This window comes from Anser brachyrhynchus, assembly GCF_964034855.1.
Source record: "Anser brachyrhynchus genome assembly, chromosome: 3".
NCBI classification, from domain to species: domain Eukaryota; kingdom Metazoa; phylum Chordata; class Aves; order Anseriformes; family Anatidae; genus Anser; species Anser brachyrhynchus.
In genome coordinates, this window is record NC_137696.1 from 93,010,030 (window position 1) to 93,028,474 (window position 18,445).

The 18,445-nt window shown below is 41.2% G+C and overlaps 1 protein-coding gene across 1 annotated transcript; it reads left to right on the top strand.

The window, feature by feature from the left end:
• Positions 1–3,064: 3,064 nt before the first annotated feature.
• TMEM30A (transmembrane protein 30A) lies at positions 3,065–17,359 on the top strand. The gene is made up of 7 exons (XM_080584066.1): positions 3,065–3,544; positions 8,853–8,969; positions 9,610–9,717; positions 10,773–10,860; positions 11,322–11,465; positions 13,067–13,273; positions 15,862–17,359. Exons 1-7 carry the CDS (start codon positions 3,080–3,082, stop codon positions 16,053–16,055), a joined length of 1,323 nt encoding a protein of 440 aa, XP_080440192.1. The 5' UTR covers positions 3,065–3,079; the 3' UTR covers positions 16,056–17,359.
• The last annotated feature ends 1,086 nt before the right edge of the window (positions 17,360–18,445 follow it).

Below are 18,445 nucleotides of genomic sequence, written 5' to 3' on the forward strand. Positions count from 1 at the left end.
GAGCATCAATTATTTTTTTCCAGAAATAAATGGACAACGTTATAGGGTAAGTGTCAGAAGAAGATCATTTATGGGAGCTTAATAGAATTCAATTAAAAAGTAAGTGCCAACTGATGGTTGTTTAGATTAACCATGATACATTCATTTTTGTAATTTTTGTACAATTTTAAGGCTCATTTAGTACCCTCAAAATCATACTTCAGTTTTCAAATTCCAATTTTGTAATTTCAGCATTTGGTTTTAGGTAGTCTGATGTGTATTTGCTTCTTCCTTGTCTTAAAGATTAGTAAGTGTAACACACTGAGGTCTTGACTATGCAATATGCCTGCACCACTCATTGCCAAGTTAATGCCTAACAAATCCATTTGCCATACCATATATTAAAAAAGAGCGTTATAAGTGTATGTTTTTGTAAGTATTTATTTCCATATCTGTTTTTCTTATAACTGCCTACAAACCAGTATGAGGCACACTATATTGCACAGCACCTCGCTGTAAAATTTCATGAGCACGAACTATGTTAGTTGGACTTGCCTGGATATAAATTAATTTCCCCTAGCATAAAACTACAGAATAATATTCATCCAAGACCTTAGGTTATGGGCAATAAAGTAATGCCAATATATTGAAGTATTCATGCTGATATTATTTCTCTAAAGAATGGAGTTAAGATACACCCTGTGATTGTATCCATATTTAGGTTCTGAGAATACGATTATCTTGGTAAAAAGAAAAAAACATGCTTGTAATTAACTTTGTTGTTACAATGAAAATATATGTGTGGGCTAAGCTTATAGATGAGCATATGCCCTGTGATACAACTAATTGGAAAAAAGAAAAAAAAAAAAAAGCCATAACTGGCTAATAATAGTGGTAGCACTCACCATAAGATCTGATCTGCATGGTACATTAACTTGTTTTTCTCTTTCACATCATACTGAATGGAGAGCAAAGACTAGTTTAGACAACTCACTTCAGTTATTTTTTCAATATGGTAATACTTGTCCCAAAATCAGGACTCAGCCATGAAGTATGTGTACCCTACACCTTTTTGAATGCAGCCAGTTCAAAATCTGACAGCATTACAAAGGCAGCTGATTCTACTGGGTTGGAAAGTAGGAAATTCTCCTGTTCTCTCCTTTTTACACATTTCCCAGCTTTATCCTTGGCTTTGTGGCTATGACTCCATTAGCACATCATTTGATACAAATGGAGCAGAACAGTACATGAAAATTCTGAACCTTTTCACATCTTCGTTAGAATCATAAAATCACAGAATGGTTTGGGTTGGAAGGGACCTTAAAGATCACCCAGGTCCAACCCCCTACCATGGGCAGGGATACCTCCCACAGCCCCATCCAGCCTGGCCTTGAACACCTCTAGGGTGCATCCACAGTTTCTCTAGGCAACCTGTGCCAGTGCCTCACCATCCTCTAAGTAAATAATTTATTCCTTATAGCTAATCTAAATTTACTCTCTTTTAGTTTAAAATCCTTGTCCTGTCATTATACTCCCTGACAAAAAGTCCCTCCCCAGCTTTCTTGTAGGCCCCCTTTAGGTACTGGAAGGCCGCCATAAGGCCTTCCCCATAGCCTTCACTTCTATTCTCCAGGCTGAACAACCCCAACTCCCTCAGCCTGAGGTCCCTCAGCCTGAGGTCCCTCAGCCATTAGTCCTAATTTGATGTTTCCTTCGATTGGATTTAGTCTAGTCCCCTGGGCGGTATGCTGTTTTTTGAAGGAAAACTTTCACACCAGCCTGTGTTTCTTGACAGAGGACCTCCCTGCAAAATCCTCTAGGAAGTGCCCCCCTATCGTGCCTGTTCCACGTAAATGATGGTGCCGTATTTCGTCACTGAGGCCCACCACCCTGCATCACTCATGTGGCTGCTCCCATGGGCTGACAGAGCCCGTACCCAGCGTAACCGCTTGCTTGCAGAACAGGAGTGGAAGGTGTATTTGGTTGTCTCGTTCCATGATGGCAGGCCCTGTTTGATGGACCTTGTGCCAAAGCTCCCAGCACGATCCCAATTAGGACTGCAAAATGCAGTGGCTTGTGGTGCCCTGTGTGTGTCTGCAAGGCTGAATGGACGACTTTCCACCAAGTTTCTGCAGTGGCTGTGTTCGGCCCTGTCAGTGGTTGAGGTGGTCCTTCACTGATGGAGGCCATGAAGATGCTGGGTGTCTAGGCAGGGTCAGGGTGGCACGGGGGAAAGGTGATCAGCCCTCAATGCTTTTTCCTGAGTGGTTAATAAAATGCAGAAGTTAAAAAGTCACAGATTCCCACAGGAATTCAATGTGCCCTTTCTTGCCAGTCCTCTTGGACCTGGCAGCATGAGGCTAGCAGTTACCTCCCATCTCACAGCACAGGTTTACAAGCAGTATTATTCCCTCACTGGATTTTCTGGGGGGGTTGAGGGGGCACAAGCCGCTGTAGCGGATGACAGAAGAGAAAAGATAATACAGAAAAGGGCTGTAATAGGGTGAAGGGTTTGTCTACAGGGAACGACAATGGCAGGCAGGCCCACCAGAAGCTGTGAGGGATGTGTTAGGAACGAGATACAGTTGTGGCACAGATGCCACAAAGAAAACGATTCATTTTGGAGCCCTAGATGATTGCTGAGGCCCCAAAGTTAGTCTTTTTAGAATTTTAGGTGCTTAAAAACCCAAGGCGCCCAAGCACCGTCGGCACGGGCCACTTGCTCCCCCTAGCGCTCTCCGTTGGTATTTCGGATGGCCCCACAAGCCACATGGCGTTTATTTGGGGGAAAGCCGTTCCAAAGGCACCCAAAAAGCACCGACTGCGTGACGTGCTTGTGAAACTGTTCAATTTTATTTCTCCTTAAGGCCACACAAACACACAAATGCCTGCGGAGGGGCGGATTTGGCCGCAGCCCGGGCGGATTTTTGAACGGGAAGTGCTGACGAGAGCGAGAAACACAGTCTGTCAGCACAGCGCTGCCTGGCGCCGCCTCCTCCTCATCAGCCGCCCGCCTAATGAGCAGCGGTCATTACTGGCGGCCCCACACCGCCCTCCCTCACACACAGCCCGGCGGGAAACCCGCCCAGCCGCACTGCGCATGCGCGCCCCTCCCCCCGCCATAAACGGATGCGCGCGGCCGTTCCCCCTCCCCCGGGCGGCCGTGAGGGGCTGCGTCATCTACGAAGCGCCCGGCGGCGGTCACGTGCCGGGGGCCGGTCACGTGCCGAGGGCGTTGGAGGCGGCGGGGCGGGCGGGTGTCATGGCGGTGAACTACAGCGCCAAGGAGGAGGCGGACGGGCACCCTGCGGCCGGCGGCGGGGCGCCGGGGGGCAGCGGGGCGCCGGGGGCAGGCGGGGGAGGGGGAGGAGGAGGGGGAGGCGGCGGCGGGGCGGTGAAGAGCCGCAAGCCGGACAACACGGCGTTCAAGCAGCAGCGCCTGCCCGCCTGGCAGCCCATCCTGACGGCGGGCACCGTGCTGCCGGCCTTCTTCGTCATCGGGCTCATCTTCATCCCCATCGGCATCGGCATCTTCGTCACCTCCAACAACATCCGCGAGTACGAGGTGCGTGGGGGGGGGGGGGGGGGCTGGGGGCTGGGGGCTGGGCCAGGCCGCTTGCGGGCGGCTTCCAGCCCTAACGAGCCCCTGGGCTTCGGGGTCCTTCCAGCCCTAACGGACCTGCTCCTTAGCAATCTGCGCCCTAAAAGCTTCAAGTGTCCCCCAAACAGGTCGTGGTGATCCAGCCGGTGCCCCCCAGTGGGCTTTCAGGGAGGTCAGCGCCTGGATTTAACCCCACACACAGCTCGGCGAGGCAGGACAGGGAGTGTGCGCACCCCACCTGGGGTGTCCTGCAGTAGTGGGTAGCATGTTTTCAAACAGTTTGTTTTTAAACAGTTTAACTTTAGAAGTATGGGTATTACATCTTTAAACAGTCCCGGGTAATATAGTTTCGAGGTAGAACTCTGCGGTGAGTGTATTGCTCCAATTCTTACGTGTACAAATGACTTAATGTTTCAGGTGCTGCGTGGGAGGCCAGCGTGTCAGGGGTGGATTGAAAAAAACAAAGTCTGGAGAGTGTAGCCTTTTCTAATTATACCTATAAAAACTAAGAGCCTTTTATAATTAACCATGCCACTGCTGTGAAAAGCTGCTGAGGGTTAACCCAAAACTAATCTGTATATCACTCTTAAGTCTGTTTGATAATAGAATCGGTTTGTGTTGTGAGGAAACAACCTAAAGGGCTCAGAGACAACCTTGAAAAGGAAATTGACAGGTGCTATTAGTTCCAGTAAGTTAATGGAACCAGGATTGATTGTAGAAAAACACAGAATAAAATCTGTAGCTGTTTGTTGTATTGACATATTGGAGAACATCAATTTAGTGGATACAGTCATTTTAGCTGTCAGAGTAAGCTGTCTCTTCCCAGTAAGTGATGTTCAAAGCAGCGGCTTGACTAGTGATGTCAGTGTGATGCTGAAAGTAAATTAACTAAAAAAATCTTGAGGCAGACAGCAAATTATATTATCTTTCTGTATATTTGCTGGAATATGCAGTGTTACAATAAAACTACTTTAAAGTTCATTTTCTCTTTACAGTGAAAACTAAAATTCCACTCAATGAAAAGATGAAGTGGAAAATGAAAATCTGGAGTGTATTTTTCAGTGTTTAACTGTTGTATGTAAGGATATTCATGAAAATCAGTTCCTTCTTGCCTGGAAGTATGAGTAAATGTTCAGATGCATGACATCAGAAAATTGGCACAGGTGCTGCAGGGGGCATTGTCCTGTTGTCATGGACATGTTGGCCTTTAATGTCATGTTATAGTCGTATTTAAGGGTAGTGCAAGTGCTTGTTTTCAACAGGACGCTGAACTGAGGAAGAAGAAAGCTTGCTAATGCTTTTTTGACAATGGCATTTAAGATAGCCATTTTTTTTTACTAAGGGAACACACAGTCTTATGCTGATTGTAAGATAAAACAAGTGGGTAAATCTCCCTTACGATTGGTTCTTGGTGGTTCTGTGAGGACAGGAAATCCAACAGTTTCACCTGAGTCCTTGTGACTGTATTCCTGCTGTGTATGAACTCAGTCGTATGCTGTTGTTGCTGAGCAGCTCAGTCTTGTACTCCTGTGGAGCTCAAGTAGGAACCACAAACAAGATGTTCCCACCCAACACATACAGTACTGACAGCCCTAGGTGAAATGGGATGACTGATGCTCCCCTGTGCAGTCAGACTGTCTGTATGAAGCTGTGTTGGCCATTTATATTTGGAAACCAGATGGCAGGTGGCAGCCTTCTGCTAATTTCAAGGTAGTCAAGGTTGGAAAGGGGTTTGTTTTATTAAGTGTGTTCATCATTTACTGTCCACCTCACCTGCAGCTCTCCAAAGTCAGGTCATAATGTTCTGAGGGCAGGAGGAACGGAGTTCTTGTCTTCTGAGCTTGATGTCGTGATCAAACAGGATGTGCAAGTAGAAAGGAGGAAGCCTGTGTTCTGTTCTGGGATGCTCATTCATGCATCTTTTACAAAGTGTTTTTATACAAAAATTGTGGGGAGCAGGAGTATGTTTGTGCATATATATGTATTACATACACGTAGGTATACACAGCAAAGGAGATTCCCTTTTTAAAGGCAGATAGCTCCAGATGAATCTGATGGTGGTGGGCTGTTTAAATCAGAAAAGGCCTTATTGTCTCAGTAACAAAACTGGTCAGTAAAATACTTCATCTAAGTGGCTCTGGCCACCGGGGAGGGATGCAGTTCGAGACACAGCTCTCACCTGTATGTCTAGCTTAGGTCCCTGCTTGGTGTGCTGGCTTCTGGTAGTAACCTCCCAGTGTTCTTCACAAGTAGCTGTCAGTTCAGTGCTGGGAGGCTATTTGTAAAAGCTGGGTGCAGTGACTAAGCTCTTTTAAAAATGTAACTGGGGGAGGAAGCAGAGGTAGTTATTTACACTCACCTCAGACAACAGCCAGCTTGTTCAGTGCCTGTGTGTGTGTAGCTGCCTGTAGACTTGGAGTGTTGGAATTGAACACGATGTGTAACTTACGTCCACAAAATACCTATTTGTGTACAGTTCAAATCCTCCCCAGCCCTCCCCTGGAACTAGATATTGCAGCCATCAGCATCTCTGAGAACTGTGCTGTTCTTGTGCAGGTGCAAGGACTGAGCAGCAAAATGTAGCTCTTCCACTGATTTCCTTTAAGCTCTCCTGAATTTGAATGTGGAAGATATCCAAAAGCTTAAATGCACTAGGATTATAGTTTTTTTGTGTTGGCTGTTCCCAAGCTTTTTCTCACTGTTTCAAAGGGGATAAACAACCATTTACGTAGGGCCTATCAGGAACATTGCTCCTTTGGGTGAAAAATAAGGAAAAAAGCTGCATAAGTGTCTATCTTTTGTACATCCTTTGCCTAGGAAGAGATCCTTGTGACTGCTGATGTAAATTGCTAAGAAGTAATTAAAATGCCAAATAGACCTAAAGGCATTGCTAGGAATGAAGAAGGAAAAAGCTAGGAAAGAAAGTACGTGGCTGTTGCATACATCTTCAGCGCTGCGTGCAGTTCCAGTAACCCCATTTCAGAAGTGACTCAGAACTAAATGAAATCTACAGAGAGGGGTATTGGAGAGGAGCAGGGTTGTGGGATGCCTTTTACACAACAAGTGGCCAAGCGAAGTAGGATAAATTTGTGACAGTGTGTGAAGTCTACAAAATCACAGATGGCTTGGCAAATATTTATACACAATGGCTGTGTTACTTCACTACAAAAATGTAAATTGATGGGGGAAGGACATCAACAGCCTGAGAGGCCATGGGTGACTGATAACAACCAGTAGGTATATGCGGGTCAGGTGGATTTCTGCCTTGGCCTGGTAAATCTGTTCTTAAGTTCTCAGAGTAAGGGTTTAATTATTTGTCAGGTGATGCAAATCTGCCTGTGTCCCTTTAGTTTAGCTGCCTGTTGAATGTAACCTACTGTGAATGCAGGGAAAAAAAAAGTCTGCAGTTACTGGACGGGAAGGCTTCTGGTTACCTTTGAAGTTGATAGCATTGGTCAGAAGCACTGTTCCATTTTGATATACAACAATTTCATACTCCACAGATGTAGTGAATTCTTGACAAAAGTCAAGTCTTTAGATCTTTTGAAACCTTCAAGTATTGGAGTTTTGTTCATGATCTAAAACTTCTGCAGTAACTGAAGAACTAGCTCAGGATGCGGAGGCTTAAGGTCTTTCTAAAGGAAATGTTTTTCCCCCACTAAAGCAGGAAAATGGCAAGCAAGTTATCAATAAACAAATCAGCTGCATCGTTTGTTTAGAGCTGTGTTGGTCTGGTCTGTAGCTGAACAGAGCTGTTGCGGACTGCTGAGGCAGTGCTGTTTCTAGGTCAGCACAAACTCTGTTCTGAGCTCGGTGAAGGAGGCAAAGGTAAGGTGAGTCTTTCTCCCTCACCTAATAGCTTCTGAAGCTGATTTGTTTCAGCTGGGCTTGTTTAGGGTATTGGTCTCATCTGTCAGAAGTCTGGCAGCAGAACACAGGCTAATAAAAATGTCTTTGCTGAAGGAAGGGCTGCAGCTTGTTTTTTAACAGATATCAGAATCTACGGGAGGAGAGACCTTGAAGAAGATCCAGAGGAAAATAGGCTTCAGTTGTTCCTTGAACCTTGAAACTACTTGTTTTATTTAACCTTAATACAGACATTAGCACAGATTATAAATCGTTCTAATTCTCAGTAATGTTTGACTGCAGGCATAAATCAGGACAAACCACTTGCAGTGGTCTTTCAAAAAAATGCAGGAGTTGTAGTTCAAATGATACTGATGTAAAACAGTTTGTTGCCTTAACTTGGCATGTGTTGGACTGAGTTTTAATTCTTGATAGGAAGCTCCTGTGTCTTAAGTACATAGTTCATAGGCAGATAGAAGCTTTCTCCTCCTACACATGGAGCTAACCTGCTGAACACAAGGTAATTCTTCCCTGGCATTCACACACTTGGAGCTGTAAATGAGAAAGCAAGCTAATGCAGTCAAGAGACTTCAGTTGGCAAGGGCTGTGGAATAAGTAATAAGTGCATGGCTGCTCTGGATATGTTATTTATACTGTATAGGTATTTGAAATCCATACGTTCAGGCTACTTTTTCTTGTAGCTATGCTATTAAATACAGATATTCTAATAAGCTAAATTAAGTGATTGTCTTGCTCATCTGCTGGGATTTTACTGTTCTTGGCTGACCAATATTAGTGTCTTCATCTTCCCTATTTTAAGAGAGTTCTTGGTCTTTAAGAACTGGTCTTTTGGAAAATCCTTCTGACCGATTCAATGTCTGAATATGGGCAGCAAAGCAAGTTCTCTCATGAGAAACTTTTTTATTAAATATCTAGGTAGACTTGTAGAAACTTAACTTCTCTGGAAGGCAAGTAATAGCCCAAATCTGCTTGTTTTATCTAGCGTGTGTGTTTGGAAACATGATGTTGTCTTGAGTATTTGGTGTTTGTGTTTTGGGTTGGTTTTTCTTCTTCTTTTCCCAGTGGTAACAGCCCACCCTGGGGCCAGATCCATTTGAGGCTCAAACGGAATATGTAGAATCGTAGAATTATAGAATCATTTACGTTGGAAAAGACCTCTAAGATCATGAAGTCCAGCTGTTAACCTGCCACTGCCAAGTGTACTGCTAAACCATGTCCCTAAAGCACATAGACAGAATCACAAAATTGTTAGGTTGGAAGGGATCTCTTGATCATCATGCAGGTCTGAAAGGGCTTTTGGAACTGAGGTGCAATAAAGTTGCAAAATAAATATCACATCAACTCTCTAGCTTATTGTTTTTCTTTATTCTCCCTACTCTAAGGTAATGATTTTTTTTTGTTACAGATTGATTATACAGGAACAGACCCTTCCAGTCCCTGCTACAAATGTTTAAATGTTTCCTGGGATAGCACACCGCCTTGTACTTGCACCATCAATTTCACCCTGGAACATTCATTTGAGGTATGCAAAGTGAAATTGGAACAGTATGTGTGGTTTATTTCCTAACTGATGGGAAAGCTGCATCCCCATAGCATTAACTTTTTTTATACCATAAAGGATTATTTTCAGTAGTACTTTGAATTTGGATCTGATTGTTGTTTATCTTTTCAGTAGCAGAGATGAGATGTTTTTAATGCCTCTCTTTATCCAGAATTGTACACTATTAAATGGGATGCTTGTGTTTTACACATCTGGATTTACTGGCCATGTCCTAGGTGTGTGTCATGTGCTTGGCAAGTAGATCAGCTATTCCTGCACAACTTAAACTGGGTTCAGCAGGAGCTGGCAATACCAGATGTGTGCTTTCTGGCAAAGTTAAAGCAAATAATGAGGCTTATGTGCTTAACGTTGGACAAGATAACTGCTGCAATTAGTAGTGATGAATATTGTTCTGATGGTTTATGGAGTGTTGATATTGTTTGACTTCAGAATGCCAGGTTATGTTGGAATAGTAATCTGTGTACTCAGTGTGAAGAGAATTGGGCCTCTTCCTACTTTGAATGTTGCTATAAGATAAAACACAGTTTAAGCTTTTAGGTAACTAGTGTTTGTTTTATTGATCCGTTGTGTCAATTAAAACCCCTCTTGCCCTGTCTTGTAGAGTAATGTGTTCATGTATTATGGGCTCTCCAACTTCTACCAAAATCATCGTCGCTATGTGAAATCTCGAGATGACAGCCAACTAAATGGAGATAACAGTTCACTACTTGTAGGTATTCATACTTCAATATTAATATGCAATTAGCATCTGACAATTGCATAAATCATCACATAGTTTAATAATAATGAGGTTCTAGAATTTTTGCATACTAGAAGACAACAATAAGGAATACATATTTGATTTACAGAAAATTTAAAATGTTGTAGTCTCACAGCAGTTGTTTCATTCAGTGGACAGCAGAGCAGTACTTTGAACACTTCTGAAAATTGAATAGTTCTAAACTGTCATGTTATCTTCAGTCAGTATTACCTGTCTGTATCTGTTCTGTCTGAAGCTTTCATTTTCAGTATAAAATAGTTACCTAGTACTTAGTTTGGATAGTGTAGCTAAACGCGTCTGTTTTTATAGACTCAGGTTTGATATTGAACATTAGCATTACTGGAGAATACTGTGTATTCTGCTGAAAGCACCGTGTAATGTTTAGGTAATGTAATATTTGCAAGGAATGGAAATATATTTGGGTCCTTGCTCCATCAAAGATTATTCTCAATTTTTATATGTAAGCTTTTTTTTAAAAGGGGGGGGGAGGCATGGGGAATAGTTTCCAGAAATTACAGCTGGTGACTGACACTGGATTCTGGGGGGCTTTTTTTTAACTTGTGTTATTGGCATGGTATTGGAGTCCTTGAAACATTTTGCATTTTCTGCTATGCTTGGCTTCTTATTAGAGTCTATTTTCTGTAACACTGGTGCACACTGGAAAAAAAACAGTCCTTTAAACGAATACTTGAGTACTTGATGTTAGAAAACTGTTTATATTAAAAGATAAAAATCCTGACAGCCTCCAAGCAAAGCCTTCATGTTTTTTAGGATTGCCCATTATGGGATTCTGACTTTATTCACGTTTTAGTTTATAAGTTCCTGCTTATAAAGGAAAAAATGAATCATGGTGACTAGCATTGAACACTGAGGTATCTGTAAATCTAACTTGTGAAAAGATCGTGGTACATTTAAGATGTACACATTGAGGTATTGCAGTAAACAACAGGTTGGTTAGATAAACTAGCACAGACTGATCTGCCTCTTTTCTTTTTAACTGTCAGAATCCAAGCAAGGAATGTGAGCCTTACCGCACGAATGAGGACAAACCCATTGCTCCCTGTGGGGCTATTGCCAACAGTATGTTCAATGGTATGGTAATACTTCCAAGTTACTACTTAAATGTTTTCATGATCTTGTGTATTTCTTGTGCTGTTGAAGATTGTTCTGAGTAAAGACGACATTGGCTTTTTTGTTTTCTGAATTAATGCTCTTTCATAGCTCAAAATATCTTGTTTTGTACTGCTGTTGCTTTTTTTCCCAAAATTTAATAACTAATTTAATTTGATAGTATGCAAGGGGTTGAAATCTGTTGTGAGAGGCTGTTACAGCTGTGGAATAGACTTAAAGATACTATATATGTTTAACACACTGCTATCTAATATACATGGCTTCTAAAAGAACAGTTTTTGGTTGTGGCAGGCAGGTAATAAATGCCTTGTTCCGGTTCTTTGTTTTGTTTTCTCCTGGAGATAATTGTTTCACTGCCTATCAGGATCATTCATCTAATGAAAGCTTCTCTATCTGGCATTCCAATTTGATTTTCTCCTTAGATACCTTGGAATTATACCGCATTGATAATGACACAAGGACTCCTATTACTTTAATTAAAAAAGGCATTGCATGGTGGACAGATAAAAATGTAAAGTTCAGGAATCCTACAGGAGATGGGAATAACTTAACTGCACTTTTCCAAGGTAAGAAGGATGGGAAATTTTAAGAATGAAAAATTTCAAACATATACTGATTCCCATGGATTTTTACCTCACTGTGTTTTAGTAAATATGCTAATTTTAAAATATTGTGGTTCTCTGAGGAAACCCAAACTAAGGACTACTCTATCTAGAAAAGTTGTCTGTTAGCAATGAATGCTGCAAATTTAATGTGAAAGTATGTTTTTTTCCTAAATTTACTGTAATAGCTAAAGCTGTGAAATTAAGACATCTTTTTATTTAATCTTTCTGAAGCTTCAGAAAAGCTGTTTCAGTCGGTTGGCATCGGATTGATTGTTAGACATCAACTTAGGCCAGTTACTCCTGTTTTGTGTATTGTTCAGTTCTAATATCTTTATGGGCTATTTAGATCTCAGCTATGCTTTATCCTGATTATGTAAAGGAGGTGGGAAGCCTGTTCCATTGCAGCTTTCAAGTTATTAGTACAGAAATATATTAGCTGATGGGGGTTTTCTAGTAGTACACATCTGACAGGTAATGATTATTCAATGTGTTCAGATGAAGTGATTGCACTGACATTATTCCAACAGGTATTCAAATAGAAAGCTATTTTTAAACTTAGCAATTGGATAGATTTTTCTTTTGTTTCTTAGTGCTGTTCATGGCAATTAGTTCCTTAGTTTTTACTTTTCTGTCTCTTTTGGCATTTCGCTTTGGTAGCTTGTCCAATTTCCTTTATGATGGTTAGAAGGTTCCTGGCTTAAATGATATTTCTACTACTAGTTGCTGTTTGGGATGTGGAAATATCAAATAATACTTTGACTTTTTTATTTCTGATAACTTTTTATACCTTGAATACTGAGAAAAGCTTAGTATGTGCACTGCTGTGGTTTTTTATGGTTTTAACTTGAAAAGAAATCCTGCAATTGTTCAACCGAACTATTCATATAGACTTTTCATCTACATTTTTCTACCGGTAGGTTGTGCAGAGTTTTCAAAAATCTGATTCTTTGTGGTTAGAAGCAACAGATTTCTCTTATTTGTTAGGTTAAATACAGTCTGGTAAATCAAAGTTCCTTTAGTTGGTAGTGTCTAAAACCAATCTTCTCAGGACTCTAGGGTTTGTGTATATATGCAAGGTATGTAAGCTATTGCTGTAAGTTTAACTTGGTGTGGATTTCTTTCTTAGTCACAGACAAATTATATATTACCAAGTGATACTACTCTTAACAAGGCAGATACCTTACCCTAATACGTGAGAGTAAATGGATATGCACTAATATTTAAGTGACTGAGCACTGGCACAGGTTTGCCAGAGAGGTTGTAGAGACTTGGATACCTTAAAAAGCCACCCCACTGTGGTCTTGGGCAACCTGCTCCAGGGGACCCTGTGTGAGCAGGAGGTTGGACCAGATGGCCTCCAGAGGGCCCTGCCAACCTCAGCCAACCTGATTCTGTGCAAATAAAAAGTTCTTGAACAGTCCAGTAATATTGCAATAGTAATGACCCAACCTGGCTTTTCATACAACTTAGAACTTAATACGTGTAATACTAGAATGCATTTTGGTGATCCATTGTGTCACTTAGCCCTATGTTTGCAATACTTTATTTTTGTTTAATTTTAGGCACGACGAAGCCTGTAAACTGGCCCAAGCCAGTGTATATGCTGGACTCAGAGCTTGACAACAATGGCTTTATCAACGAAGACTTTATTGTGTGGATGCGTACTGCTGCTCTGCCAACTTTTCGCAAGCTGTATCGTCTCATTGAAAGGAAGAACAACTTACAGCCTACCTTGCAGGCTGGAAAATACTCTTTGGAAATCACATACAGTATCCTTTGAAAAAACTCTTAAAGCTGCTAAGGGTGTTGGCTGGATTACACGGGTATTCACCTGTGAAAGTCCAACTCAAATGAGCTTCTTTTCTTACCGTCTCTTAAAAAGATGGTAGTGAGTGGTGTTTGAAAACTGGTAATGAGAATTGGGTAGCAAAATTACTGACTGACTTCTAGGCAAGTTTATTGAATTAACTTGTTCTGTTAGAACATGAAATTCTCCCAGTTCTTAAGCTTTGTATGGGAAATGATTGAGTCAGTTTGACTTCAGGATAGCCATGTGAAGTCTGGAGTTGTCTGAACCAGTCAGATTATCTTCTGGAAAGTATCATGCTATAGAGATGCCCCAGAGGTGTTTTTTTGTTTCATTTTTAACTGAAAGTATATCACATTCCTCAGGAGAAGGAGGGGAAGGATTCTGCTGCAGGATCTTCAGATATGATCAAATATAGGAATGACTGAAGTTAGTAGTCTTACTGCAATTTCTTCACTCAAAGTTAGGCTTATATTTAATGTAAGTGCAACTTCAATTTTAATGTTCTTAAACTATTGTGTAGTTCACATAGAACTGCATTATGGCTTTAGCAAGGGTGAAAGCATTCTTTTTCTTTCCCTGTTCTTTCTTTTTCAAAGAGACCGCAACCACAAAGGGAAAAAAACAGTCCTTCTTTAGAGGAGGCCTTTGAGAGGAGACAATGGAGATGTTAATCTTAGAGAAGACATCAGTGTAAAACTTTGTAGAATCATAGAATGGCTTGAGTTGGAAGGGAGCTTAAAGATGATCTAGTTCTAACCCTACTGCCATGGGCAGGGATGTCACCTACTGGATCAGGTTGCCCAGTACCCCATTCAGCCTGGCCTTGAACATCCCCAGGGATGGGGCATCCACAGCTTCTCTGGGCAGCCTGTGCCAGTGCCTCACCACCCTGTGAGTGAAGAATTTCCTCCAAACACCTAATCTGAATCTTCTGTCTTTTAGTTTAAAACTGTCATCCCTTGTCCTATCATTGTCCTATCATTTATATTGCCCATGTGAAAATTCACTCTCCATCTTTTTTGTAAACCTGCTATAGGGTACTGGAAGGCTGCTATAAGGTCTCCACAGGGCCTTCTCTTCTCCAGGCTGAACATCCCCAGCTCTTCTGGCTTTTCATAGCAGAGGTGCTCCAGCCCCTTGGTCATCTTTGTGGCCCTGTTCTGGACCAGCTCTAACAGCCCCACATCCTTCTCGTGTTGGGGGCCCCAGACCTGGATGCAGCTCTCCAGGTGGGGCCTCACAAGGGCAGAGCAGAGGGGGACAACCACCTCCCTCGCTCTGCTGGCCACTGCCCTGTTGATGCAGCCCAGGATGCAGTTGGCCTTCTGGGCTGCAAGCACACACTGCCAACTCATGTCAAGCTTTTTGTCCACCAGAACCCCCAAGCCCTTCTCTGCAGGGCTGATCTCAGTGCGTTTTTCTCCCAGCCTGTCCTCATGCCTGGGATTGCCCTGACCCAGGTGCAGCACCTTGCACTTGGACTTGCTGAACCTCATTAGGTTCACATGGGCCCACTTCTCAAGCTTGTCAGGTCCCTTTGCATGTTATCCCTTCCTTCTGTTATATCAGCAAATTTTGGAGGACGTTAGTGTTGTCTTCGCACAATTGAGTGCTCAGAGGGATATGGTCAGGCTCATTCACCTTTTTTATTGCACATCTTGTTCGTTTGTGGAACCTTGCAGTCCCTACTACCTGTCTTTTATTCAGGACCTTGGGGCCTGCTTTGCATCTTTCTGTGGCTGTGTACTGTTGTCAGGTTACTATCTATTTGTAGATTTGCTCTGCAGTGTAATTGCTCAAGTCCATGCATGAAATTAAATTACTAGCTTTATAATGAGGGGGAAATCACATGGCTTGGATACTGTAAAGGAACTGAGAGAAACACAGGAAAGAACAGAGGTATTTGCCTACAAATTTGAGAATACGTTCTCAATCTGTTATTGTCATGATATAATGACAATATGTAACCTAGGGCAGACTGACTTTAGAGTTGAGAAAAAGGCCAGAGCTGTGGATCAGGTATAGGTAAGCCATTCCTTTTAGGACAAACAAAAGACTTGGTCGAAGTGCAGAAGACTAGAGGAGGTGTGTTGTCATAGCTACTGAATTCTTAAAATCAGACAACTCTTAATGATAATTTAAATAGCTACTGCAGTATTTTTCTTTGCTGCAAAACAGCAGGGAGTGCATATAAAACTGAATCAAAATATAGTCAGTAAGAAAAATTTGGTACTGAAATATATTCAAGAACTAGTTTGGATTTCCCTCGTTTTATTGAAGTTGCTCTCAAAAACCCACAAATCATGCATTACTCTTCCCTTAAAAGGGCTTGACATCTGTACTGTGACATTGTTCTTGGAGCAGATGACAGTGACTAGGTCAGTCTTTGCCTAAAAATCAGCTAAATTTTTATTATTTTCACTTCCAGTATTCCAAGAAGGATGTTAGTACTTGGAGCATGATTGAGATGGTCAAACACTTTAATGTGCCTGACAAAATAAAGCTAAGTTTGCAAATGTGCTGCTTATTTTCCTATACGTGTCTCAGATTATCCTGTATACAGTTTTGATGGACGGAAGAGGATGATCCTAAGCACCATCTCATGGATGGGAGGCAAAAATCCCTTTCTGGGAATTGCGTACATCACTGTTGGGTCCATATGTTTCTTCTTAGGAGTTGTATTGCTGATCATCCATCACAAATACGGAAATAGAAACACTAGTGCAGACATTCCCAATTAATCTTGCATTCTGAAAGCAAATGTACTGCATGTGCATCAAGGCCAGTCCAGAATGGGCCCGGTTTTTGAAAGGCAAATCTCTGTTAATCTCACTTTAGAGACTGGGTACGTAATTTTTATCTAAAGTCCCCTTTCCCGTTGCTGCGGATTAACTCTTGAAAATGACGGGTATACAATTAGCTCTATTGATTACATCTCTGCCTTTGTCAGAAACAATTTTCTGATATTTGCCTCTAACTGGGCAGGCCACTTGATGCACATTGTCTGGTTCCTTTGATGCATCTGCTGCTTGTTCATGTGCTGTGTAATGTCAGGATGATTCAGTACATACGGACTGTGTGGAGAGAGACTGTAAGATACCTTTTAAATTGTTAACTTAGCAGATTTCAGGTGTCAGTGCTGTTGAAAAGAAAAGTCAAGTCTTAAATGTTTTTTCAACTTACTGTCTTGTGTGCATGGACTCTTACATTTCTGGCTGAAATTTTAATATATTTATATAAGTTAAATATTTTTCCTGGGTCCTACCCACCTCTGTTATGTTAAATCCTTGAAGTGCAGTGTGAATTACACTTGGAATTCCTTTTATATTTGCAACAAATGTGCCTGGCCAGTAAACTAGCATCCTATGAAGGTATCAGAAAGCCTATTTGTTAATTATCTGTGTGAGTCCCTCTTAAATTTTGTTCCAAACAGGGAAATGTTTGTTGCAGGTAGAACCTGCTTTTTTTGGTAGTTTGCTTTGCTTTGTTGTACCAAATACTATTTTACCTATTGTGCTTGCTGGTTTTGCTTTGTAAGAGCAGCTCCAAGCATTAATCAAGATGAACCTAAAATGTGTTTTCTGTTCACAGATTTGGGTTAATTCCTTTCACTGAAGGAGTTCCCTAATTTTCTTGAAGTATATGTATTCTGAGCTGAGCAGGCTTTGTTGTAAAGGAAATATTCTGTTTTGTTCTTTGGAATAAATGCCACAAATTCTTGCAGTGTTGAGATACTAAACTAGGAATTCAAAAGTTGAGATGACAGTAACCTCTGTTATTCAAATGCAGGTTGAGCTTGCTGTGAAATGTAATTTAAATATTGCAGTTAGAAGCGATATGCAGGCTAGTGTCTTAAATCAAACTCCAGAAAGGTTCACTTTTAGGTAAATTCAAAACTAATGGTAATCTGTAAAATATTACTTTTTTTTAGGATGATGCACAGAAATTGTAATGTATATGGTGGAGATCACATTATATGCAACTAGCTTGATAAAGTATTGAGTATATTAAAAAGACCTAATAAATTCTGCAAACCATTTATTAAGAGATTTTTTTGTTCTTGAACATGCACATATTTCCATCTGGATGAAAAGACATTGAGAATTACAGTTTAAGCGAGTTGTACTTCCGGGACTGTATTTGTTACAAAAAGTTTAGTAGCTTAATTTATAGTTGGCTTTAAACAACACTATTAATTTATCAGAAATGCATGACTATTCTTACAGAATTATTTGTGTAATCTTTTTCAGCTAGCAGTTGAAGTGTATCGCGCTCTATAAACTATGGAATGGGGCCATGTTCCAGGGTGCTAGCTTTCTGTAATGGCATATAATAATCTGTTTGCACAGTACAATGTCGCACCATAGGCCTTTTAAATACTCAAGACTTTAGTGTTGTAGTTATGTTGCTGGAACTATAGGATAAGGGTGTATAGCATTTGTATATTGCAAGGGAGAAAACTTGCACAATCTTAAGCTGGCTTTCATCTGTAGAGTAGTTGTTAGTCCAAAATGTAGCAAGAGTAAGGGGATGTTTTGCAATTACTGGTTATTAAAATATTTTGACTTTTTAAAACTGTCACTTGAAATGTAAATGTTTTGCTTTGTTCATAAGCTTTTTCTTTTTCCAAGTTGGGAATGCTGCTTTTTGGGCTGTGTTCAAAATTGAAAACAAAATATTTTTCTACCTTAAAATGTTTTTAATGCCTTTCCTTTTTCTTGTTGACCACTGATGTGGCTGTCAGTGCTGTTTGGATCTTCTTAATGAAGTGCACTGGGGTAAGAATTGCTGTCTGTTTGGTTCTTGCTACAAATAAAGGTCTTCTCAGAGCTTATAGCTCTAAATACTTGTCAGGCAATATTCCTGATGAACAGTATGCGTGAGGAGCTTAAAATAATTATAGAAGCTAAGATACTAGGTTAAATCTGTAAACTCATACTTTACTCTGACTAATTTGCCTTGGTGACATGTAGATAACTTGATATCTGTGGATTTTGTATTTCTTGTAAGTTGCCATTAAGTCATGTTCAAAGATGAAGTTGCAGTGTCCCTATCTGACACTTGTCAGGGCAGTGTTCCTGTCCTAGTTTTCAGTGTCATGTGTTGTATTTTATTTGACCACCTGTGACCT